The sequence below is a fragment of the Rhynchophorus ferrugineus genome, unplaced genomic scaffold (assembly GCF_030347505.1).
Source record: "Rhynchophorus ferrugineus isolate W39M unplaced genomic scaffold, kcgeb_rfMv2 rfM8, whole genome shotgun sequence".
Taxonomy (NCBI): Eukaryota; Metazoa; Arthropoda; class Insecta; order Coleoptera; family Curculionidae; genus Rhynchophorus; species Rhynchophorus ferrugineus.
In genome coordinates, this window is record NW_027472587.1 from 33,902,076 (window position 1) to 33,929,872 (window position 27,797).

General features: G+C 32.0%; 2 protein-coding genes across 19 annotated transcripts in view; one reads left to right on the forward strand and one right to left on the reverse strand.

The window, feature by feature from the left end:
• LOC143201126 (uncharacterized) overlaps positions 1 to 27,797 on the reverse strand; it is a 176,110-nt gene that overhangs the window by 28,568 nt on the left and 119,745 nt on the right. The gene's annotated exons all lie outside the window — the stretch shown is intronic.
• LOC143201127 (lysozyme) overlaps positions 3,747 to 27,797 on the forward strand; it is a 30,439-nt gene continuing 6,388 nt past the window's right edge. Inside the window, exons 1-2 of one of the 15 annotated variants that reach the window (XM_076411988.1) lie at positions 3,747 to 3,907; positions 20,523 to 20,779. In XM_076411988.1, coding sequence (XP_076268103.1) covers positions 20,638 to 20,779 — 142 coding nt within the window. In that variant the 5' untranslated portion in view covers positions 3,747 to 3,907; positions 20,523 to 20,637. Of the gene's footprint in view, positions 3,908 to 8,666; positions 8,768 to 8,817; positions 8,939 to 17,397; positions 17,680 to 17,742; positions 17,775 to 19,142; positions 19,264 to 20,519; positions 20,780 to 27,797 lie in introns of those variants that run through there. The other 14 variants (XM_076411989.1, XM_076412000.1, XM_076411993.1 and 11 more) reach the window with 14 other exon arrangements.

Sequence of the window (27,797 nt, forward strand, 5' to 3'; positions counted from 1 at the left end):
ATATATTTTTTCAGCGTATATGTGTTTTCCTCTTAATAATAGTCAATATATCAATCAAGTTCGGCGTACTAATAAACTTAATATTGTACATCACATTTATATTCATAAACTGTGTACTATAACCACTGAATAAAACTAAATTTTATTAATAATTTAAACTAGTTATTGATCCTTTAACATGAAACTAAACATACTTACACCAAGTAATGTTAAAAAATATGAATAATAAATGTATGACATAAGAACGTTTATCATAAATAATCGATATATAATAATTTCCCAATGGCTTAATTTTTTATAAAAACTTGTTTACACGACCAGATACTACTGTAATATAAACAGTTCGTATAAATTTATTGTTGAATAACTTCATAATAACATTTCAGTTTATTTATAACATATATCATAATTGATATCTATTTATAGATTTAGTAGTCATTTATTTAATTAATTTCAAAAATAACTTTTATTATTCAAAATTATAATAAATTTTATTGATATAATATCAAAACTAAATAACTGTTTATTATATCAAATAATATTTTTACTTATATAGTACCCACAAAGATGGTGAATTAACATTTTTATCATAAATTCTAAATGTGTGTAAAGTTATTATGTATATACCACTAATTATAATTTGTTCATGATCCTGACTGATATTTTTAGTTACCCGTAGTGGCATAATGATTATATATCTGACATGTAGAAGATCACTTCGGCAGTTTTGATCTAAAGTGTATATATGTTCGGGTTGTTAATCAGACCGGGTGGTAGTAAATATTTTAGTCTATAAACCTCTCTATTACTAATCATATTTAGATCCTATCGAACAGGTCAATTAAAAAGTCCCCCGCCTACCATAGTAAAACACATTTATTTGGCAATATTAGTTTTTTTATTCAACATAATTCTTTTCAAGTATGATACACTGATTATAGCGACCCTCCAACTTTTCGATAGCATTTTTGTAGTACGATTTGTCCTTTGCGTCAAAATAGGCCTCACTTTCGTCGATAACCTCTTCATTCGACGAACATTTCTACTCAGCGAGCATTCTTTTGAGATCTGAGAACAGGAAATAGTCGCTGAGGACCAGATCTGGAGAATACGGTGGATAAGGAAGCAATTCGAAGTCCAATTAATGGATTTTTGATACGATGCATTGTCTTGGTGAAACAGAACTTTCTTTTTCTTCAAATGCAGCCGTTTTTCAGTGATTTCGTCCTTCAAACGGTCCAATAACGCTATGTAATCGTCCCTCTTAATGGTCCTTCCTTTTTCAAGGTAGTCAATGAAAATTATTCCATGCACATCTACAAATTTAGATGCAATAACATTGCCAGCAGACTGTTGCGTTTTCCCACGCTTTGGGGCGGGTTCATCGTGTGCAGTCCACTCGGATGGAGCCATGTTTCATCCATTGTTACATATCGACGCAAAAACTCGGGTTTATTATGCTTGATCATCTTCAAACACTGCTCCGAATCATTAACTCGTTGTTTTTGGTCGTGAGCTCGCGCGGAAAGTTTTATACACAAATCAAATGTATTATTATTATTATCATTATGTTACGTTAATAAACACGGAATAATAGAACAAATATACAGATTAGTCAACCAAATTAACAAAAACTTATCATTTAAGTTGCAAAAATATTCCTCCGCTGTATTTCTCGGTATATCTAAAGCCTTCGACATGATGTGTTACACTGGAGTGCAGTTAAATTAAAAAAGTTTTTGCCCCATACCCACTTACAACTACTGTAATCATACGTCACAGACAGAAATTTTATTGTGAAGCAGAATGACGGATGAATGGCAGTCTTCTTGGACCATTGTTATATCAATTGTACCAACCTCAGGAAACACTACTGTTGCAACATATGCTGACGATACAGTAGTTTTATCATCACAAGAGAATCCAACATCAGCCACAAAAAACCTCAAACTTGTCTCAAAGTCGAATTGTGGTTGGAAACGTGGCGTATCAAATTGATTGATCGACGTTTAAGATGAAAAAAATATAGTGACAAAACGCAAACTACTTGGGCTTAAACTAAACCAAATGTATTGGCTGATGTATCAGACAATACGTAGGCCCATTTGGAGCTATAGTATTGAACTGTAGGGTACTACTAGCAAATCTAACATAAGTATCCTTCAGAGGTTCCGGAATAAAATGTTGCGAGTCGCACGCAAACTGCCATACGAACTGATTAATAGACACATAGAGTGACACAATTAATAGACATATATATATATATATATATATATATATATATATATATACATATATATATATATATATATATATATATATATATATATATATACATATATATATATATATATATATATATATATATATATACATATATATATATATATATACATATATATATATATATATATATATATATATATATATAAATAATAATCTCTAGAATAAGTTAGTATAGTCTTTAGTATAAGTTAAGATAGACTTTAGAATAAGTTAGAATAGTCATCTCGACAATTAAAAAATAAAAATTTATTTGATTTGAATTAAAATTATTTAAATCTCGATCACTTACTGTGATCTTCTAGATTTTAGTATAGTTATATTGTATAAATAATACTTATTGCCTACGGGCAGATTGTTGAAGTTATAGGAGATGAATAAAAAAACAAACTGAACGGCTTTTGCATGGAACGACTTTGTTAAACAAACCCTTACTAAAAATTCCTCAAAAACCCTTGAAAGGTATATTGGTCCGGTCCCTGCCTTCATCATTAGCTTACCTAAATAACTTCAAAGTATACAATTAGTTGTCTGTACGTCCTCGCGATATTTAAATAATTATCCTCTATCTCCTAACCATTGAGAAGTTGTGTCACATTAGCTCAGCAATAACATTATACCGAAATATCTGATTATTTTATCTAAAAATATGCGAAAACGTGCCTTTGAAATTTGAGGGTTCCCTCAATTTCGCAGGATTTTATCATTAGATCCTGACTCGCTTCCAGTGGGACCAACTTGGAAGTGCACTCTTTCGACTTCCACAATTGACAGAGAAATCGGTGAAGATACATTTAAAAAAATACAGTCGGTTGGAAATTGAATTTGAAAAATGATACCTAATGTACGAAAATTAACTCAATATTTTAAGAAATATTTTTAACGATAGAAACTATTAGCTCATGATCAATATAGTTTCTTAGCCGGCTTGGTGGCGCAGAGGTAAAGGCGATAGGACGGTCCTCCTACTGTTGCGATAGCCGCTGGTTCGAATCCTGCTGGGGCATGGTCGTAAATTTATGTTTGTGATTGTTTAAAATGTGTGACTGTTCTACGCAAGAGTGTGAAATCCGACCAGGAAAATAATCCCAGTCACGCCAGTAACCAGGCTGGGTAAGACCGGATATCTTCTGGGATGATCTCCAAAGTTGGTCACTCGCCAGTCGGTAGACTTAATGCCGAGGACCATGGTTCGGAGCCCACGTTAAACTGTAGGTCCAGTCCAGATAAACCCATAGTTGGTAAAAGGAGACTTTAAAATATACTTAAAATTATATAATTCCTTGTTCGCATAGTAGTTAGCGAGTTTACGATAACAATTAACCGAATTAACAGAACCGTCAGTACTAAAAAATCATTTTCTTAACCACAACGAACGATTGTCTTCATAATGGGTTCGTTACGTAACGTTCAACCGCGACCTCTCAACGCGGAATAAATAATAAGGAAAAAAAACTATCATCAGTCCCTATCTTTCGTTCTGCCACGCTAGTTGTGCGATTCGTGTCAAGTTCTCTCGCAACAATTAATTTAAAGCCTGCAAATGTAATTTAAACAGGCACCGGAATACGAATTTGTTTTAGCGGAGAAAGAACGAGGAAAAAGAAGACATTGAAACTAAAAGGTAATTTTATTAGTATCATTTGTTTACTGAGTGTTCTTTTTTCCGAAATGAAAGTTGGGGTATTGTTAATTCCTTTTTATATAGACTTGAATATTTATTTTAATATTAATATTAGTATTTATACTTGCTTGTATTTTTAATACAAATTATACTATTACTAGCGACCCGCCCCGGCTTCGCACGGGTGCAATGCTGATACTAAATTAAATACACTACAGAAAAAATATGAACGTTGTATATAAAAACATAGCGGCCCGCTCCGACTTTGCACGGGCATAAAATATATATGCCTATGTCACTCAATGAAAACATGATTAAAATCGATCCAGTATTTTTGGTTCATTCATTACTGCCCTTGGCCTGCACGCATTAAATTTGGAGTAAAACAATTCCTCTTCCCCTATACTTACTATGAAGATTTCCTGCTATCTTTGGAATATCTAAATTCATACAATTTTTATTACATTACACATTTTTAAACGCAAATTTTAAATTTGTAATATCTCCGGAAATATTTGTTTAATTTACATGCTGTAAGGAACCATAGTGATCTATATTAATTGCACACTGTATTTAAGGTACTTAATTCGATAAGGATTAATGCCGTATTGCTTAAAATAGCTTCGTAAATAAGCCATTTTCTCACGTAAAAAGTAAACAATAAAAATGGTTAATGTGGGTTATCCCTAAAAGATAAACATATAACATCGCGGACTTTTTTGTAGACCTTTTTATGGTGTCCAATACTGTAGTACATTAATTTGATCTAACTCGTAGGGTTAGGCAGAGTTTTTGCTAATTGCTAAATAAGCCTAAAAAAATAGGTTAATTTACGACATCACGTTAGAAACCTCTAAAATTAGCAATGTTGCCTTAGTATATTATGCATGTATTATACATATAAACCTTCCTCTTGATTCACTCTATCTATTGAAAAAAACCGCATCAAAATCCGTTGCGTAGTTTTAAAGATTTAAGCGCACATAGGGATATAGGGACAGAAAAGGCGACTTTGTTTTATACTATGTAGTGATACGTTCAATACAATAGCCAACACACGTCATTAACATCATTAGTATTAGTAACTCGTATCAATTTTCTTTCTCATTTTATTAATTGGCATTACTCTAGTTAAAAAGAGACAGAATGTAGTCTGATGTGCCCAAACATGTAGCCAAATCGGTCTATAAAATTCAATTTGTGCTGGTACTGGCCGGCAATGTTGTTATATGTGAATGTAAATATAATTAAAAAACTCTAACCTACAAATTTTGTGGCTGATTAACTGTAGTTTAAGTCATTCAATCAATATGAATTAGGTGTACTATAATGTCAAAATAAGTAATTTTTTAAAACATTATTTTTGTTTCATTATTTTATTTACATTATTATTTTTTGTCAGAGTCAAAATAAACCAAATCCTAAATTTGGTTCGGCAACGTTGCATTATAAATTTCGATGACATGCATTGGTTGTTTTATTAGAAGTACTATTTTGCGTAATTGATGTAAACTAGTGATCGCCCTGTGATCGAAATTTTATAAAATTTTATTAAGTTAATGATGTTTCTCTACTTTACTGAAGATTGCAACAAATTATCATATGTAAGACTATTTTAAAAACTGTAACAACTTCAGAGCATCAAATATAAGTATATATAATCTTTTTTACTTTTATGTTATAAACGTAAATATGGGATAATAAATGAAATAAAACATGTTTGTATATTAAAATGGAGAATATACGAACGAAACAATTTTGAAATAGTTTTTTTTAACTTTCCTATGTATATGAACGCAATGACGAACACAATGAGCTAAATTAATTTTTACAATTTAGAAATTAATTTACAATTATTAAACGAATGATTGAGTTTCCGAAACTTGGGTCTACAAAGTAAATATTTAAATTAAATGAGTTTCAAAGAATAAAACGTCATACATAGGCTAAGTTTTTTTATACATAAGTCATCAAGATGTTTAATTTATTCCCTGTCGTAATTTGTAAATTCGTTTTAGAAGCAGACAATAGTTTTCGTCTCATTTTATTCTAGTTAAAAAGAGACACAATGCTATTTGATTAGTTCGTACACGTAAACAAATGAGCCTGTCAAACTCGTCCGGTTGTCATACTCTTGAAAGCTATAGTGATAAGAGGTCATAACTCTAACCTATAAACTATTGTGGTTGTATAATTAACTGTTGTTTTTAGATATATCATAATGTTAAAATAAATTATATTTGATAACATTTTTGTTCAATTATTTTATTTAGATTAGAATTTTGTTGTATGTTAAAGCCAAACTGAACTAAAACTCAGAGTTGACGCGGCAACATTGTGACTTTTTGACGTCACAAATTTAGATCACGTATGTACAAAATAACTTTGAATAGTCTATAGTTTATCTTATTGCAATGATCGTTAAGCACCTTAATATACGTCACAGCATTAAAATGCCATATGTTAAGTTTTAAAATTACAGTTAATAATTCATGATTTCTTCTATTTGTATATACAAAAAATTTTACACAATACAAACTATTTTTATTTCAAATATATTTTGAAAGATAACAAAAACACCAGGCTGATTAAAATAATTATTTCTTTATCCAAATTAAAAAAATGCATCATTATTGGCTTTTTCATTCCAGTATTCGATCTCTAAAACAGTAGTTGTAATTTTTGTCCTTACGTCCCACGTGGGAACTCACCAACAAATAAGGAATTAATATTCTATAAATCTATTTTATAATTGCTAATATTCCTTGCGACATTCATTTTAACTTTTGATGCACATATTATCGCATTTATTAGTTGCAACATTCGGTTAGCACTTTGTAACCAATTGGATTTACTGATGAAACCTAAAATTATTTAGAGGTTAATATCACTAAAATTTACATAAAAATCTTAATAATCTTTAGAATTATCTCTAGTACAATGAATGATTTCTGAAGATAGTATCTTCAAAATCAATCATTATTATCAATTACTAACAGTTCTTAAGTAAAAATAGTTTTTCTTAGCAGTTCCCTCTTACCATACGTCAAATTAAATAAAAAGTTGCTTGCAAATATCGAAATGTCTTGTAAACACAGACAACAGGCGATTATTGATATTCTCGAACTTTGTTAATCTGTATTCCGATGAAAATTTCGCATATGTCCGGTTTTTATTTCACAGATGTACCTCCCGATAAAGCGGGCACATTAATTTATTTTCTCTACAAAATGTAACTAACTTGTCATAACGCTTTAATAGTTTCAACAATGCCGGTATTTTCCGGTACAGTACAGTCAGATCTTAATTTTAAATATTATATATACTCAATAGTTAATTATGGACAGTAAAGAGTCATGTTAACTGGCTGGTCATGGGACATGGCTGAACGGTCTGGAAGATTTAAGCAGCTCAACAACAATGAATTCGATGAATATTTACTGGACCAAATCTTAGCTCAAACTCGCAAGAACTTTAAGAGAGCTTAAGAGTTGATGATTCATGTTTTACAAGAAGTTTACATGAGATTGGAACGAACCAAAAGGAAGGAAAACGGTCTAAAATGTCATTACAACATAGCGCTTTAATTATTGACTAATTCTTAATGTTAATAGCCAATTTGGAGTAGTGCACGATGAAAGTTCCTTTCTAATTCCTCTAAATGCTTAACATTACTTTCCCTGGCATCAATGTGGTTTTTCATCATGCGTCAATCGCGATTCACATATGAAAAATTCATTAATTTTTTCTCTGTTTCTTTGTAGTATTGAACTTATTTTGGTGTCCAATATTTGGTCTTATTTTATGGGTCGAAATGTCAGTCTAAGTCGACATTTTTTAAGAATTTCATTAAAATTTCAACGATTCACCAACTGGGACGAAGTTCATCTTTGTTTAAGGCCTTATCACTATAAATACCATCCAATATCAAATGAGTCTGTTTTACATTTTTCTTTTTTCGTTAGTAAAAATTATTCTACCGTTAAATCTAGAATGTTCTGTGGATTGTTACCTTTTAAAGACTCTATAGTGAATAAATATTTAATTCATTCATTCAGTAAATATTACTAAAGCCGGCTTGGTTGGCGCAGCGGTAAAGGCGACAGGACGGCCCTCCTGCTGTTACGATAGTTGCGGGTTCGAATCCTGCTGTGGCATGATCGTAAATATATGTTTATGATTGTTTAACATTTGTGATGGTCCTTACGCAAGAGTACAAAAACTGACAGGGAAAATGATCCCAGTCACGCCAGTAACCAGGCTGGATAAGACCGAATGTCTGGTGAGATGATTTCTTAGTAGGTTACTTGCAGTCGGTAGGCTTAATGCCGAGGACCATGGTTCGGAGTAGGGATGCCAAAAAATATCTATATTTTTGCCCGATATATCGATATATTTCAAAATATTTTCATAAAAATTAAATATATTTCTTAAACATAATAAAAAAACCACTAAATTATTTTTTACAAACTGTTTAAATTGGTATTTAAGTTTTAGGGTAGTTCGGTAGTTAATTGTAAGGGCTTATTCCCCTTGTTACCCTACCTAATACATGAATAAAAATCGTGTTACTAATTATTAATAATTTAATACGTATTATTAGCTTGTTCAGGTAATATAGCACAAAAAATCATTATATAACCAATTCTTGGTAAATATGTGTTGATATATTTAAGCAAATTTTTAGAAAGATTCAATTAAAAATAGTCTTGTGTCAATAAAATAAAATACTAGCTGGTAGTATTTGTAATATATCGGTGTTAATGATATGATCAAATTGTTAAATTAAATAGAAACCCCTTATTATACCCGAGTTTTAAAAACAGTGGTAACTTTAGTTGCCTATATCTTGAAATTAACGTAAGTAATATTGTAATTATTTCTAGTATTGGCAGTTATTATTTAATCACGATAAGAAACGTTATTAAATACAATTTTTTGCTTTCTTTTTTCGTTCAGTTAGTTTTAATTTCATTAAAACGGGTGATTAGTATTTTGTTATTTTGTTTTCGAGGCCACCGCACAAACAAGGTTTGTTTTTTAGTTGATATTGTTTGTTAGCTGACCAGAGAAATGTTTGTATACCTATTGTAAAAATACATTATTTCAGTTTATAAATAATATGAGTCGTTAGTTTACGGTTATGACACCGCTTCATTAAAAATTATGTGTGTTACGGAAATATATTAGATATGCTATGAGTTTTAATGAATTTTATTAACAATATGGTGGTTTGTGATCAAAATATGCATGTTGTTTCCGTGAAAGTGTTATTTATTGCCGTCTATTACTGGTTTTCGGGCAACATATGGATTGCGCTGTGAATAATATAATGTTTTTTGAGGCTCGATAATCTCTCATTATGTTTTTATATATAATATAGTATTCTTGTGATGACTCCTGTTAAACGTTTTAAATTGTTCTGAAATGTTTGTCACAAGCGCCTTACCGATTTCTATAAATTTTCTTCTTTTTCAGTTCGAGATTATTATAAAATTAAAACGGCCTGTTTGGGAAATATAACTGTTTTTGCTTCATTTTATTTAATAGATTTTTTGTTATTAAAGCCATCATATTATTTTTTTTTAATGAATAACATATAGTTCTTGTTTGTGATCATTATTTATGGAATATGGGATCAAAGGAACACAGGGTGAGTTTATCCTTACAAAGTATTCTGAAAAAGAAAATGAGGCTTCTACGGTGAGGTTCTGAAAAGAACATTTTTGAATTTGGTCAGGGTTAATCTTATACTTCCAATCCTCATGCCAAACTTTATCGAGAGTTTGAGCATTATTTAAAAATATTGCAGAACGAACTTAAGTTTCTTCTAGTGATTTTTTACGATATATGATGATTCTGTGAATCCTGATCTATCAATGGAATGTTGGAATGTTGTTTGCCGAACGAAATTGTTGATCCGGAATAAGATGATTTTACTTAATGATTGGTTGTATCTTTTTCAATAAATGTTTGCAAATAATTTGGATATAGTCGGCAATAGTGATATTGACCGATGACCCTCTTTCATGAGGTGGTTTCCCTGGTTTAGGCATGGCTTTTGTTCGTGATCATTATTTATGGAGTGTGGGATAAAAAGAACATACAGGGTGAGTTTATCCTTAGGAAACTTGTCTTCCAAAGTATTCTGAAATGGAAAGTGTGGCAAGCTCTAAAATTTCTTTAAAATTAAGTTACATAGCTTTAAAGCATTTCCGTCGTTTAAATATACGTTTGAGTGAATTGTGCTGAACGTCCTGGAAGATGTAATAGCTCGAAAACAATACATTTGAAGATTTACTGGGTACAATCTCATATCAAACTTGCAAAAACTATAGGACAGCTTAACAGTTGATGATTTCAATTTTGTGATGATTCACGTTTTTCAAGAAGTTTACATGAGATTGGAAAGAACCAAAAGGAAGAAAAATGGACTAAAAATGTCACTACAACATCGTGCTTTCATTGCTTCAATATCAAGCAGAGTAAAAAGGATTTGAGTTACTTCAGGAGATCTATTTACATGAATATCGAGGAGGAATATTCAGGGACATAATGTCTTGCTGCGCATATGATAGAATCAACAAGGTGAACCACGAGTTGCTAAAAATACACGAAAACTGTTACAATAAATGTCTACCCACGCTAATTAAACAAGTTGATCGACGTATTGAAAATGGGGGTAACAGAAGCAAAGCAATCCTCTAGCATGACGACACTGGATCGCCAATTGTAAGAGATGTAAAGGATACATAGTTGGAGTTCCACTGTCCACACTCGGAGAATAATCCGAGTTTGGAGTACATACAGCTTTATTTACTTACATGTTTTTTATTGTGATTATTATATTTAATATCGAAAAAATATATAATCCGGTATAAATATAAATAAAATTTTGGAAATAAAACATCTTATTCAAAAAAGCATTGAATGAAATTGAAATAATTTATGTCTATTTTATGTATTTTTTTATAAATAAATACATACAATTTTCATAAATAATCGATTTAATGTTGAAACTATATCTAAGGAGGGAAATAAACATTAAATATGGTTTTAAATAAAACATTTTATTCAAAAAATTATTGAATAAAATAAAATAATAAAAATAATTTTTATATGACTTTCTATTTTTATAAAAACAATCCATATCTAAATTAATTTACATATTTGAAGAATTAAGAAGAACTCTAAGAACCATAAAAATAAACATTACCGTAAAAAAGACCAAAGTCCTTTAGATCAAAACCAGCCAATATAGTTAAAACCAAACGAAAAAGCCACCACTATATATGAAAGCAGTGAAATTCTAAAAATCTCCAAAAATGATCAACTATGATCGCTACTATTCTCGATCTGCAAACCCCATTAAGGAATTGACTACCTCGAGCTTTCGATTAACATATTGCACATTTACTAGCCTAAAATGAATGGATTATCGTACTTTTAAGCTCAAAGAAATCTCAGACAATACATCATTATTTTTACAAAACAATAATTTATTTACCTATACTTTTATATCATCATCATCATTTCAATCATTTAATTATTTCAAAGTATCACTGTAGACTGTTCTTACATCTTAGCGAAATGCTGTCTAATTTCACCTTCTCTGATTCTCTGAATTTCACATTCTTCGACTTTTACTCTCAACAATTCTAGCTACATCCTAGCTATCAAATAAAATTTATATATGTCTAATTATTACCAGTTACTACATTTTTTGCTACTATTCTTGATGGACAAACCTCATTAATGACTTGACTACTTCCAACACAACAAGAATCATTTTCTTCTCTGTTCTTGTTATTATTAAAATTTGGCACATGTTGATACCTATTGGATGTCGTTGAAAATTATTTGTTGTAAGTTTGGCATCTAATGTTCCCAGTATAAATAACATTGATGCTGTTTGGATCTTATAACTTCTAAAGATTTACCAAGTATGTTAAACCACCAAGAGTAACACACACAGTACTATAGAATTATTAATATAACACAAAATCTAAATATTCTAGATTTTTTATTGTTTTAACTCGATCGACTGCAAAATTATGCAAATCCTTTTGATTAATGTTAATTATCTTACTGATTTTTCTCAATAAATGTCTATCCAAGTGAAAAAATAATTAGAATACATGCAGAAACCTAATATTTATTTATACATCTTCGAATCTTTAATTCTTTTGTATGTATTGTTTATCATTGCATAATTTTTGGGTTTTTTAGGCGGTACTTAACATTTTTATTTATATTAAAAGTGCATTAAAATAGCTATAAAAAATTATATGCAAGATAACTAACCGATTATTTTCAAAATATTTCCTTTAGCGACTAAGCCAGTTCTAGTTAAGGTATATTAACAACGAGTTTATTAATTTTCGTAAAAATTGGATTGCATACAATGGATTTCCGAATAAAAAGATATAATGGAATAAATCAACGCGTCCTACTGTATAATTTAATTAAAAACAATATGTTATTCAGGAGTCAAGGTCTAGTAAATGTCGATTATAAACCGATTTTGGGTATTGTAATTATAGAATTTCACTTAAGTTTCAGTGTTATTCGTGATTTTAATCAAATACGTAAGTTAAATACGATTAGAAAAAAGTTTAAACTCTTTTGATACTATATGTTAGTAGTAAGTATATCTAGTTGCATACATTATAGACTTTACTCTAATTTCATCGCATTGTTATGAAAAATGTGTTATAAATTCTTATCCGTATATTGACTCGGACTGTGAATTTCCAAATTTACCGCACATATGGCCGTCTGAACAATAAATATATTTTCACCCACTCAAATCCTGTTACGTGAAATAATTTTGAATTGAATCATCGTTAAACCAAGTTCAAATGGGACATTCTTGAATCAGATCGTTGTAATATTTCTGGACTTTCACATTCTCTCGGCTTATACATAATTAATTAGCCGCTCGATTTTGATATAAAAATAAATATAGATGAATGGATGAAAGGATGAAATAAAAATACCTAGAAATCCGGTACAACCTTCATATATGCTCCAGTATGGGTTAGTCAATGAGTTGTTTAAATAATAAATATATGGTATCCTCGACCCACTCAAATCCTGACCGATTCTCTCACATATGAAATGATTTTGATTTAAATTACCAACATATATCAAAACAAGTCGTATGTTACTGTTGTATGACATAGAATATGTCAAAAAATATTGAACATGATTTTGGAGATGGTCACGGTAATTGTTCTATGGTTTTGTCACGTTTATTTTAATCTAACGAAGTTAACTTCAGTTAAAGAATTTGATGGTTGACGTTATAATTAAATGTTATATTAATAAAATTACAGCCGGCTTCGACGACGCAGTGGTCAAGCGGATAGGGCGTTCTTTCTACTGTTGCGATAGTCGCGTGTTTGAATCCTGCTGGGATTTGTGATTATAATTGTTAATGTCTTTATAGGCAATAGTGGGAAATCCGACGAGGAATAACCATTCCAGTCACGTCAGTAACCAGGCTGGCTAAGGCCAGATGTCTCCTGGTATGGTCTCTAAGTTAGTTACTGGCCAGCCGGTAGGCTTAAAGCCGAGCACCGTAGTTCGGAGCCCACATTAAATTTAGGTCCATCCCAGATAAACCCTCGTTGGTAAAAAGGAGACTTTAAAATATATTTAAAAAAAAATACCGTTCAAACTATGTGTCAAAATAAAGGGCAGTTGGGCCAATTTAACAACAAAAAGTATTTGACAATTCTGCAGCATTGTCATGTTAATTGTTTATATAGGATCTTTCTTATAACATTGCTATGTGAGGTCAAAAAGCATTCGTCATTGTACTAACCCAAATTCAGTTGATAATATGTTGAAATACATAATAAAATTTGGCTATACTGTCCACCATAATCAATATATTTTAATAATCAATACAATTGAATAAAAACCGTTTTAAAACATCGAAATCTAATTAATTTACTTAGATTATGTTAAAACAAATTAATCCAATATCCAAAAACAAGAAGAAAAATAATTGGTGTATGTGACAAATTCAATTACTTACGAGTATATCACAAAATATTTCTGTCACCATATATACAGTATACACTATTTATTTTCATGTATTATATAATGTGAATGTTTAAAAATATTTTTACATTAACAGTTTTATTGTTATTTACGAATTATTTTAACATTTTTTTGATTGTTTATGTTTGTTTTTTGAATGCTTATAACGTTATCGACAGTTTCTACCTTCAGGTCCTTATGTAGATTGTCGTTACGAATGTACCATGGGGCATCAACAATACTTTGCACTACCTTGTTTTGAATCTTTATATGTTATTCTTATTGGTTTGACTTCTACAACCCTAGAGTTGATCACCATATATCTACAGTGGTTTCAGTACTTGTTGGTAAAGCAAAAGCTTATTACATACTGAGAAGTCTGAATATCCCGTCCACCAGTACATTTTAACAGGTCAATTGAAAAGTCCCCGGCCTACCATAGTAAAACACATTTTCTTGGCAAATTTTGTTTTATTCAACATAATTTCTTTCAAGAGTGATACACCGATTATAGAGACTCTCCAACTTTTCGATACCATTTTTGTAGTACTATTTGTCCTTTGCTTCAAAATAGGCTTCAGTTTCGGCAATCACCTCTTCATACGACGAAAATTTCTTCCCAACGAACATTTTTTTGAGATCTAAGAACAGGAAATAGTCGCTAGGGGCCAGATCTGGAGAATACGGTGGATGAGGAAGCAATTCGAAGCCCAATTCATGGATTTTTAGCTATGTTTTTCACTGACTTGTGATACGGTTCATTGTCTTGGTGAATTAGAACTTTCTTTCTCTTCAAATGCGGCCGTTTTTCGGCGATTTCGTCCTTCAAACGGTCCAATAACGCTCTTTAATAGTTGCTGTTGATGGTCTTTCCTTTTTCAAGGTAGTCAATGAAAATTATTCCGTGCGCATCTCAAAATAAAGACGCCATAAACTTGCCAGTCGACTGTTGCGTTTTCCCGCGCTTTGGAGCGTATTCATCTTGTACAGTCCACTCAAATGACTGTCGATTTGACTTCGGAGTGAAATGATGGAGCTATGTTTCATCCGTTGTCACATATCAATGAAAAAACTCGTGTTTATTTCGCTTGATCATCTCCAAACACTGCTCCGAATCATCAATTCGTCGTTGTTTTTATTCAAAAGTCAGCTCGCGCTGCACCCACTTTGCACAAAGCTTTCTCATACCCAAATATTCGTGAATGATATGATGTACATGTTCAGTTGATATCTCTAGAGTGTCTGCTATTTCATTAAATTTCAATTTACGGTCATTCAAAATCATTTTGTGGATTTTTTAAATGTTTTCGTCGGTAACAACCGCTTTTGGGCGTCCACTGCGTTCAGAGTCTTCGGTGCTCATTTCGCCACGTCTAAATTTAGCATACAAATCCTTGATGGTTGATTTTCCTGGAGCAGTGTCCGAAAACTCGGCATCAAGCCAAGGTTTTGCTTCAACTGTATATTTTCCGTTCAAATAGCAATATTTTATCAACACGCGAAATTCCTTTTTATCCATTTTTTCACAATAACAAAAGTTGCTTTACTCGAAATGCTATAATTCACAAACTAATGATCCGACAGCTGTCAAAATTATACGTGCATCTTTTGAGGATTAGGGCTAACTAAGAAACATTTGTATTTAGTTTTAGTAGCGCCATCTACATGTCAGGCCGGGGACTTTTCAATTGTGTTCTCCATGTGTTTTCGGAATATGTGGCCTCCTGGGTTAAACATCAAGGACCGTGCCAAGATATTTGTTTGTATTTCCATACGACTACTTGATGATTTATATATACTAGTTTGTGCTTGATTGTTTTGTTGGTGAAATCGATATGCACTGATTTGTTTTGATTCATTTTGACCCCAGCATTATATTTCGACAATAGCTGTTTGTAACTTTTCAGTTGATTCAGTGTTGTTAGCTTTAATGGCTAGGATTTTAGTAGTATAGTCAAATCTAGCAACAACATTCTCTTACAGTTTTTTTTCGTTATGATTGAAAAATTATGTCGGCTAAATGGTGGCCGCGATTCGTTATGCAACTTTCGGCTCTTTTTAAGGCACTTTTCATGTCATCCTACAACATATGAGGCTGAATTTCTTCAATTTCTTGACAAATATTGTCTTTAAGATGTTGAATCGTTTGGGGCTTAATCACATAAATTTTTGAGTTTAAAAAAACCCATAAGAAAAAGTCTGGTGCTGTTAAATCCGGAGATCTTGCTGGCCATGCTAAATCGCCACTTCGCGAAATTAGTCTTCGTGGGAAAACGTCATTAAATAATGGAAATGTTCAACGAGCTGTGAGTGCTGTGGCCTCATCTTGCTGAAACTATATGTCCTCCAATCTTTGCTCTTCCATTTCAGCCCCAAGAAAATTTGGATTCATGTCTTGCCACCGTTTAGCAGTAATAGTAACTGCAACACCTTGGTCATTTTCAAAAAGGAGGGACCAATTATGCTTCCAACATGAATACCCACACCATACAGTTGTATTTAGTGGATGCTATGTTTCATGAATTTATTGAGGATTCGGTGTACCCCAAAACCGACATTTCTATTTATTGACGTGGCCACTGAGAAGAAATTGGGCTTCATCGCTCATTATCAATTTAGACGAAATATCTTCAATTTCACCAGATAGCCTTGGCATTGTATTAGTGTCCTCAACTCATTGATCAGAGTCTGTCGGTACGGGAACATTTTCGAATCAGTTTTCAAAATTCGCCTTAAACTGCGTGTAGAAATGTGTAACTGGGAACCGCGTGTAAGAATTGATGTTTCTGGAGACTCTGCAACACTATCGCGCACCAGAGACATATTTTTAGCGTTACGAGAGGTCCGTTGTCTTCCAGAACGAGGCCTGTCTGATGTCGTACCGTTCCGTCGAACATTCGCATGTAAACGATAAATTGTGGTTTTGTGAGACACTGGAGGATTAGGATATTTTTTATGCAATTTCCGCTGAGTGGCAATAATGGAACGATTATTTTCAACAAATATTGTCCCTATATCTGCTCGTTCTTGTGGCGCATATTTACCCGCAATAAAATTTGGACATCTACACAATGAAATGGTTAAAACGAAACTGAGCTAAACGTCACATAACCAGGATAGGGCGCAATCAAAATGGTAACCCCACCTGTTACATCTAACTTAAACTACATCTTTTTAAACTAACTGGGGGGTTACTTTCATTATTGCAGTTGAAGGAAATGTTGGTAACCATGAAAGATTTGATTAATTCCTTTATTTCAACGGCTCACCGTTTTTTTTCACCAAAATAGTGGGTGTTTAGGAAGTCGTACCATATATTTCGATCTCAGGATGTCAATTAGGATTATAAAAAATTAATATATACATACAAACAAAAAAGTAGAACATATATTTTAATTTCAACAAGCAAGTCTATAAATATTGTTCGCATATCAAGGTCCGATACACATCCGTAAATGTTAAATAATAAAGCGTTTTATACGTCAAATATTACTAGTCTATTAGTGACGGAGTCAACAGTCGCCCGATTTATAAATTTGCATCGTTTAACAAAGGTGGAATTTATTGAGGGGTATTATCTTCGTTATGTAGCGCGAAATCAATACACACACACACTTAACGCGGATATAAACATCTGAAAAACGTAGTTGGTGAGATAAGGTGCTGCGAAGTAAATGAGTTTTAAAACGGTAATTTGAATAATTGAAAGGTCAAAATAAAAGGTCAGTATGGACTGCGAAAACGCTTTTATTTGTAGGCAAAGTGAAGCTGTTTTGTTGTTGTTTGTGTTGGTTGGTGTAGTTTTGTCTTGATATATGTTTGTAATCATTTAAAGTTGAATCTTGCTGCTAAAAATTTTAACTACATGGTTACCTGTTGGTATTAGTAAAATATTTAAAAACATGATTTAATTATTCTCGCGTTCAACCAATATAAACAAACTTATAAATTTGATTTTCTTGATCAAGATACTATTCGTAAATCTATTTAGTTCAGATATGTAGTAGTGAGTATTTGTTTCATCTATTTTGAAATACAAAGGGAAGTTGTTTTGTAGTTGATAGTGTTATCTACAGTTCATCTGCGATCAAGTGACTTTAATCCTGCTGCTAGAAATTTAACTACATGGTTACCTGTTGATATTAGTTAAATACTTAAAAACATTATTTAATTATTCTCGCGTTCAACCAATATAAACAAACTTATAAATTTGATTTTCTTGATCAAGATACTATTCGTAAATCTATTTAGTTCAGATATGTAGTAGTGAGTATTTGTTTCATCTATTTTGAAATACAAAGGGAAGTTGTTTTGTAGTTGATAGTGTTATCTACAGTTCATCTGCGATCAAGTGACTTTAATCCTGCTGCTAGAAATTTAACTACATGGTTACCTGTTGATATTAGTTAAATACTTAAAAACATTATTTAATTATTCTCGCGTTCAACCAATATAAACAAACTTATAAATTTGATTTTCTTTATCAAGATACTATTCGTAAATCTATTTAGTTCAGATATGTAGTAGTGAGTATTTGTTTCATCTATTTTGAAATACAAAGGGAAGTTGTTTTGTAGTTGATAGTGTTATCTACAGTTCATCTGCGATCAAGTGACTTTAATCTTGCTGATAGAAATTTAACTACATGGTTACCTGTTGATATTAGTTAAATACTTAAAAACATTATTTAATTATTCTCGCGTTCAACCAATATAAACAAACTTATAAATTTGATTTTCTTGATCAAGATACTATTCGTAAATCTATTTAGTTCAGATATGTAGTAGTGAGTATTTGTTTCATCTATTTTGAAATACAAAGGGAAGTTGTTTTGTAGTTGATAGTGTTATCTACAGTTCATCTGCGATCAAGTGACTTTAATCCTGCTGCTAGAAATTTAACTACATGGTTACCTGTTGATATTAGTTAAATACTTAAAAACATTATTTAATTATTCTCGCGTTCAACCAATATAAACACACTTATAAATTTGATTTTCTTGATCAAGATACTATTCGTAAATCTATTTAGTTCAGATATGTAGTAGTGAGTATTTGTTTCATCTATTTTGAAATACAAAGGGAAGTTGTTTTGTAGTTGATAGTGTTATCTACAGTTCATCTGCGATCAAGTGGCTTTAATCCTGCTGCTAGAAATTTAACTACATGGTTACCTGTTGATATTAGTTAAATACTTAAAAACATTATTTAATTATTCTCGCGTTCAACCAATATAAACAAACTTATAAATTTGATTTTCTTGATCAAGATACTATTCGTAAATCTATTTAGTTCAGATATGTAGTAGTGAGTATTTGTTTCATCTATTTTGAAATACAAAGGGAAGTTGTTTTGTAGTTGATAGTGTTATCTACAGTTCATCTGCGATCAAGTGACTTTAATCCTGCTGCTAGAAATTTAACTACATGGTTACCTGTTGATATTAGTTAAATACTTAAAAACATTATTTAATTATTCTCGCGTTCAACCAATATAAACAAAGTTACAAATTTTGAATGGGAAGCTGTTTTGTAGTTGCTAGTGTTCGTTGCTAACATATTTGATATATATTTGTAATTATTAACAGTTCATCTTCGATCAAGTGATTTTAATCTTTAATTAGTTAGATATCTAAAAACATGATTTAATTATTCTTCTATTTCACCAAGAAAAATAAATTTTCATCTAGATACTCTTATTCAGAAACATTCTTAAATCTTTTTAGTTCAGATCTATAGTAGTCGATATTTGTTCCATCCATTGTGACATATAAAATGAAGCTGTTTTGTGGTTGCTAGTGTCTGTATGTGCAATTTTGTTTTGACATATGTTTGTAATTATCGGCAGTTCATCTTCCATCAAATAATTTTAATTGATCTTCTTGATTTAATTGATCTGATGCTTTAACTACATTAACCACTTAATTTTCACTATTTTTTTGGTACTAAGAGAAACACATTTATACATTTTAATTTTTCATGAATATATATTTCTCCAAAAAATTTAACCAATCTTTTTTGTTTTGATGTGTACTAATGGATATATGTTTCATATATTGTGGTATATAAAATATATTAAAATTCCTCTGTGAGGAAGTGATATTAATCTTGCTTCCAGCACTTACCGGTTGATGTATGACTGTGTTACTTTCGCAAAACATAACATGAATAGCTTTGATGCTATGATGAAAATAAAATTATATATAACCCAAATCATAAAACTGAACACTTAAGCCTGACGATATTTGTTGTGTTAGATAAACCAGTAACGACTTTTCGGTACACCTGCTACATACATCTTAAACTAGACTTTAAAGGAGGTCTAAAAAACTAAATCAGTATTTTTATGGCTTCATACACTAAAATTGACCTTTTTAATTGAAACGAATGTACTGTGTTTGTTTATAAACCGTGCTGTTTATCAAGTTCTGTGTAAACCACACGTTATCAAGCCATTATTGCGACTATATTATATTATACATTCGACCTCACACTGGCCGATGAAGTGTATCTCCACCTCAGTGGCTCTCGTTCCGTGTAACGAACTAATTCGATTTTCTTTAGCAGCGTGCAGCGGCAGTGCCGAAAAAATTCCGAAGCGTATCGCCGAGTACCTTTGGCCCGCTACCCGCAGCTGATCAGACTCCGAGTTTTGCCAAGCCGTTTAATTAGGGGCCCCATCATGAAGACGGTTGCGGTTTTTGCGGCATTCGTGCTGATCGGGTTGGGGAACGTGCACGAGACCGAGTCCAAAGTGTTCACCAAATGCGGCCTGACGAAAGAACTGTTGAATAATGGATTCGAGAGGACTTACGTGGGACATTGTAAGTTGCATTTTAGGCGATGATTGAAATCTGGCCGGGCGAGATAACCCGCTCCCGGTTCTCTCGTTAGGGTTAAGGAGAAGACATGTATTGGTTTTTTCCGCAGTTTGCGCTGGATATGGTCACATAACTCGAATTTTTAGAGATGTACCGTTCGCTTGCTTGAAACGTGACAAATCCTGAATATTATTGATCGTTTCTTCGCTTTACTGTTACTGAGTACCATTATACAGTTATTGCCAACAAAACTTGCCTCTCTTATTATTTGGCATTTCGGGTAAATCCAACTAGTAATAGTGAATTGAAAAGTCCACAGCCTACCAGAGTAAAACACATTTTTTTGGCAAAATTAGTTTTTTTATTCAACATAATTAACTTCAAGGGTGATACACTGATTATAGTGACCCTCCAACTTTTTAATACCATTTTTGTAGTACGATTTGTCTTAAAATTTCGTCCCAGCGAGCATACTTTTGAGATCTAAGAACAGGAAATAGTCGCTGGGGGCCAGATCTGGAGAATATGGTGGATGAGGAAGCAATTCGAAGCCCAATTCATGGATTTTTGCCATTGTTTTCATAGCTTGTGACACGGAGCATTACCTTGGTGAAGCACTACTTTTTTTTTCTTCAAATGCGGCCATTCTTTCCTCAAGGTAGTCATTGAAAATTATTCCATGCGCATCCCAAAATACAGACGCCATAACTTTGCCAGCCGCCTGTTGCGTTTTCCCACGCTTTGGAATGTGTTCATCGTGTGCAGTCCATTTGGATGACTGGCGATTGGACTTCGGAATGAAATGATAGAGCCATGTTTCATCCATTGTCACATATCGACGCAAAAACTCGGGTTTATTACGCTTGATCATCTTCAAACACTGCTCCGAATCATCAACTCGTTGTTTTTAGTCAAAAATGAGCTCTCTTGGCACCCACTTTCCGCAGAGCTTTCGCATATATTCGTGAATGATATGATGTACACGTTTAATTGATATCTTTAGGGTGTCTGCTATTTAATTCAATTTCAATTTACGGTCACTTAAAATCATTTTGTGGATCATTTGTGCTCATTTCACCACGTCTAAACTTAGCATGCCAATCATTGATGGTTGATTTTCCTGGAGCAGCATCCGGAAACTCGGCATCAACTTGGCGTTGTTTCAACTGTATTTTTCCCTTCAAAAAACAATATTTTATCAACACGTGAAATTACTTTTTAATAATTTTTTTCACAATAACAAAAGTTGTTTCGCTCAAAATGCTATAATTCACAAACTAATGATCCGACAGCTGTCAAATTTATACATCTTTTGAGTGTTAGGGCTAACTAAAAACATATGGATTTAATTATTTCAGTGCCATCTATGTGTCAGGCTGGGGACTTTTCAATTGGCTTGTTATTTGTTTACGAACATTATTAGGCCTACAAATTAGTTTTTTAGCTTGAGTTTTTATTGCGAAAAAATGGTACAATATATTAATATAGTGTATGTAATAATGTCCATCCTTAGTCAGTACTTTTTCCCGTCTTTCAGACAATTTACGGATTCCATCTTGAAAGAACGATATATCTTTTGGGGCATACACGAATCGACCTAATTTCTGTATCTTCATATGAAGTGACCCATACGTTCGAATAAGTAGTAATCAGAGGGAGCAAGATCTGGATAATACGGCAGGTGTTCTATTACTTGTTTATGACTTGTGGTCGAGCATTGTCATGATGAAGAAAAACAATGTTGTGTCTTTCCACATATTCTGGTTGCGTTTCTTGCAGTGTTCGGCACAAACGCATTAATTGTAGTCGATAGCAATCAAATTCAAATCCTTGTACTCAATATTGTTCGGCTTTCTAGACTGCTCTTTGTCCATACGTAAGTTCCATACAGCACTAGAGGGTCTTCAGCCCCCATTTTCCTGGTACAAATTCAGATATTTTGAGCGCACTGAAAAGATTTTTGTTCATACTTTGACGAAATGAAACACACTGAAAAATGAAACCTGTCAATGGAGCTTCAACATGAAGTTGGACTTTTGTAATGCCCGATGCGATTTAATACACAGTAACAGAATCTGCTGTAAATCCTTTAAAATTAATTCATTGGACTGATATAGTTTGATTGTATAACACAAATAGTTTAAATGTATTATATGCTTTCGTTACTGTTTCAGTTTGAGATAAAAATGTATTAGCTACATAATATTTCGATACATTTATTAGTGAGGGATTAGTGTAGGTTAAAATAAAAGAAGTGTATGGACTAATAAAACGCTTTTGTTGGTAGTAAATGTGAAGCTGTTCTATCGTTGTCAGTATTTATTCGTGTAGTTTTGTCTTCATATAACATATGTTTGCATTCATTTAAAGGTCACCCGTGATAAAATGATATTAATCTTGCTTCTAGAATTCTACTGATTTCTGCTGTGTACTGATTTCAGCAAGATACTCTTCCTCTAAAAAAAATAAATCTTTTTAGCTCAGATATGTGGAAATGGGTGCTAATGTCTGTTGGTGCAGTTTTGTCTTAATATATATTTGTGATGTGACTTATTTTAATCTAGCATTTAGGATTTTAACACCAGGCTATGAAGTAGTGGATATTTGTTTCATCCATTATGACTTATAAATTGAAGCTGTTTTATAATTGCTAGTGCAGTTTTGTCTTGAAATGTATTAGTGATGTGAATTATTTTAAACTTTCCTTTAGAATTTTAACTCCGAAGTTGATGCTAAATATTATTTATTTCTGGAGATTAGTTATTGAATAGAATTATAAAGTTATTAACAACAAAACATGCTTCTTGATTAGTTTACATTTATACTAAATACAACTAGCGAGTGTTTACGGAAACTAGAATGTGATTATGTAACTCAAATTTATTTAATTATATTATTTACTAAAATGACTCCATGGAATTTGAGATAAATCTCAATAAACTATATTTTTTTAAATGATATAATATGTTCATACATTGGAATTAATATGAATATTTTGTTTATGTTAGTGCTTATTAAGATGTTTTTGCTTACATAATATTCTCTGCGGAGTAATTAAAGGAAATGTAGTTTAAGTACAGTTAGTTAGAGTTTTTATTAATATCTTGAGCATAACGATGAGAAAAAACAGTAATATAGTAAGTAAATTGGCTTTATTGTGTTTCGAAATATTGTTCATGATGATCAATACTTTCTGGTGTTCTTCGTAAGGCATCTTTCATCCCGACTGAAGTAACTATTTTCAAATTATACAGCTTCTAACCTTAACAAATATTTTCTCAGATACATATTCATACTAATGCCCAAGCAATATTTAATCTTACGTCATGTCATGTCACATAATCGAGCTTGCAGTATCATTTCGCGCACAGCATCAAAAGTTTTTGGCACAGCAACTGATTTTGGACGATTTTCACGGCTTTTGTACCTGAGCCTAATAATTCAAAAGTTATTTTGTTATAAATAACAGAAATAGGTCTGGATGATCAAAAAATTCGAAGACGACGAATTGGAAAGATTTACTGGACGCAATTGAAAGATTCTAGATATCGGGTAGTTATGCAGTTGTTTCTTCAGTAATTAGTTCGAATGCAAGTTATATCTTTGGATTTATATTTAATTTTATATCCCTGATTAGTTCTTTTGGGGTAACTGGTGGGATATTTTAGGAATTTAAGTTATTTCGATTAATTATAGCGTATTCGCCTTTGGTTGGAAGTATGTACTTCAGCCAATTGTTCGGTAAAGAGCTCTGTTTTTTACTTATTATCTCCTATTTGTTGTCCCTTATTTTTTATTATAAGAGCCTATATATATTGCCTCTTCTTTCTTAGACTTTCGGACTTTACATACTGATAGCTCCTGAAGGGTAAATGGAAACATCATCATCAGAATTAAACCAGCATCGTTCTTTCTATACGGCACTGCTATGTTACCAGAAAGATGAAAGGGAAAATGTATTGATATTTCTCAATAAATGTTTTTGAAAGTGAACAAATGATGATAAATATTTTCATATGTAACAGGTAATAGATGTGTGTATAAATTTCACAGCTGTCGGATCAATAGTTTGTGAATTATAACATTTTGAGTGAAGCGAATTTTGTTATTGTGAAAAAAAAATGGATAAAAAGGAATTTCGCGTGTTGATAAAATATTGATATTTGAAGGGAAAAATATAGTTGATGCAAAAATTTGGCTTGATGCCGAGTTTCCGGATACTGGCCCGGAAAATCAACCGTCAAGTATAGGAATGCTAAGTTTAGACGTGGTGAAATGAGCATCGAAGACGGTGAACGCAGTGGACGCTTAAAAGAGGATGTTGCCACCGAAAACATTAAAAAAATCCGCAAAATGATTTTGAATTACTGTAAATTGAAATTGAATGGAATAGCAGACACTCTAAAGATATCAACCGAACGTGTACATCAGATCGTTCACGAATATTTGGGTATGAGAAAGCCCTGTGCAAATTGGGTGCCGCGCGAGCTTACTTTTGATCAAAAACAACGACGAGTTGATGATTTGGAGCAGTGTTTGAAGAAGATCAAGCGTAGTAAACCCGAGTTTTTGAGTCGATGTGTGACAATGGATGAAACATGGCTCCATTATTGCACTCCGAAGTCAGACCGATAGTTATCCGAGTGGACTGCACACAATGAACCCACTCCAAAGCATGGGAAAACGCAACAGTTTGCGGGCAAGATTATGGCGTCTATATTTTGGGATGCGCATGGAATAATTTTCATTGGCTACCTTGAAAAAGGAAGAATCATCAACAGCGACTATTACATAGCGTTATCCGATCAATTTAAGGACGAAATCGCCGGAAAACGGCCGCTATTGAAGAAAAAGAAAGTGCTGCTTCACCAAGATAATATACCGTGTCACAAGTCAGTGAAAACGATGGCAAAAATCCATGAATTGTGCTTCGAATTGCTTCCTTATCCATCGTATTCTCCAGATCTGGCCTCGAACGACTGTTTCCTGTTCTCAAATCTCAAAAGAATGCGCACTAGGAAGAAATTTTCATCGAATGAAGAGGTGATCGCCGAAACTGAGGCCTATTTTGAAGCAAAGGGCAAATCGTACTACAAAAATGATACGGAAAAGTTGGAGGGTCGCTATAATCAGGGTGTCACTCTTAAAGGGAATTATGTTGAATAAAAAAACTAATTTTGCCAAAAAAATGTGTTTTACGATGGTAGGTCGGGGACTTCAATTCAACTTTTCAATATTTAAAGTAAACTCCATAGAATTTCAGGTCGACCACACATATCATTTATCTTGACGAATCAGGAAAAGTAATGAGTGCCGCAATTGCCCGTTTTCAGGCACAAATCATTTTTAAAAAATTATGAATCTATAACGATGATATTTTGGCACTCGGTTGGCGGTAAACAAGTAGGATAAAGTCGGATGCTTTCTGAAATCATCATTACGTAGGACCTCAGTTCAGAAAAAAAAAGTTTAAAAATTTAAAGAAAACTAAACATTAAAACTCTAAAATATATCAATTAGTCTAAACAGGTGGTAGAAGCAGAAGGAAAAACGTATATATACTTGCTAGGTACTTTTAATTTAACAAATAATACTGTTCGTTAAAATTATACTTGTATGGCAATAAATAATGCAAATTATTTCGACATTGACATATAAAATTAGAATTATACGCTGTAAGATCTTGATATATAGGGCTGTGAATAAGAGCAATTTATTTATCAATAATTTAAAAAATACAAAAGTTAATGGAATAGTTATATATTAAAACATGTTCTGTTTTTATTGTATAAATAAATACCTTTAGTTATTATATGTAAATATGATCGATATTTAATATAAAGGTAATAGCTATAAGTCTAAGAAAAACTTATTATTTATTAACATATTCGTTAAACAATTAAATCGGTTAATATTTATTAATGTAAAATTTGCCTATACGTATTCTTAATTCGAATTAACCTGTAAGTCTCTCCACCAAAACAACTCTCTTCTTCCTATGTACTCTTCCATCGATTCAATATTGAGTTATTATCTTAGTTGAGTACTTCTCAGTCTTCCCGTTTTTGTTAGACTACTGACTCTTCTGAGGTATTTCATTTCTGTTGCTTGTATCTCAGTTTCATCTCTTTTTGACAATGTCCATATCTAGCAACACCGAGTGTCAGAATGTTGGGTTTGTATATTAATGTACATTAATATTATAAACAGAGTTGGACTTAAACTTTTCCCTTGTCTTAGACTTGCATCATCATCTTGCATTGATAATCTCCATAAGTTTATTACTTACTCCTGTTCTTTTTTTAAACAACCCGCAGTAATTCTCTTCTTATTCTGTCAAATACCTTTTGCAAATCAATGCTTAAATGGTATATCTATATCTGTTTTTCTATAATATCTATCTGACGAGCTACTTACGGTTTTTAAACTTGTGATCACACGCCTAATTTAATAAATAAATAATATCTAGAAACTTAGCACTATTAAGATAGTAAATTAATACATAATTTGTACCAGGAAAACATAATACAGTTATATATAGCTTGGAATAAAAACATTTATGCTTAATTATAGTCCTTTCTCTAAGCTGATATGGTAATGAGAAATATTTATAAAAAATATATCAATATTTGCAAAATAAATATCCTTGACTGTGACAGTAAATCGCGATGACCCATGTAATTTAGTATTTTTAAATAACAAAAATTCGCCTCTAATAAATTAAAAAAGTTTAAAATTGATTCTGTACAAATTAACGCATAGGATGCGTTTATTGTTCATTTTTAAAACGTATTTTTCCTTTTGTATATTTACCCAGATATTTAAATACATTTACATGTTCTATTGCAATGTCTTCTTTACGTTCTTTTACGTCTTCAATTTAGATTGAAAGACATTATTTCTGGTTCCCTGACTACAATAGCTTTTGGTTTACTTTTATACATTATCATTCTCTATTCTCTTACTATCATATTTCGTTTGTTTAAGATTTTCTCTAGGTGGTCAGATCTATCAGTTGTTG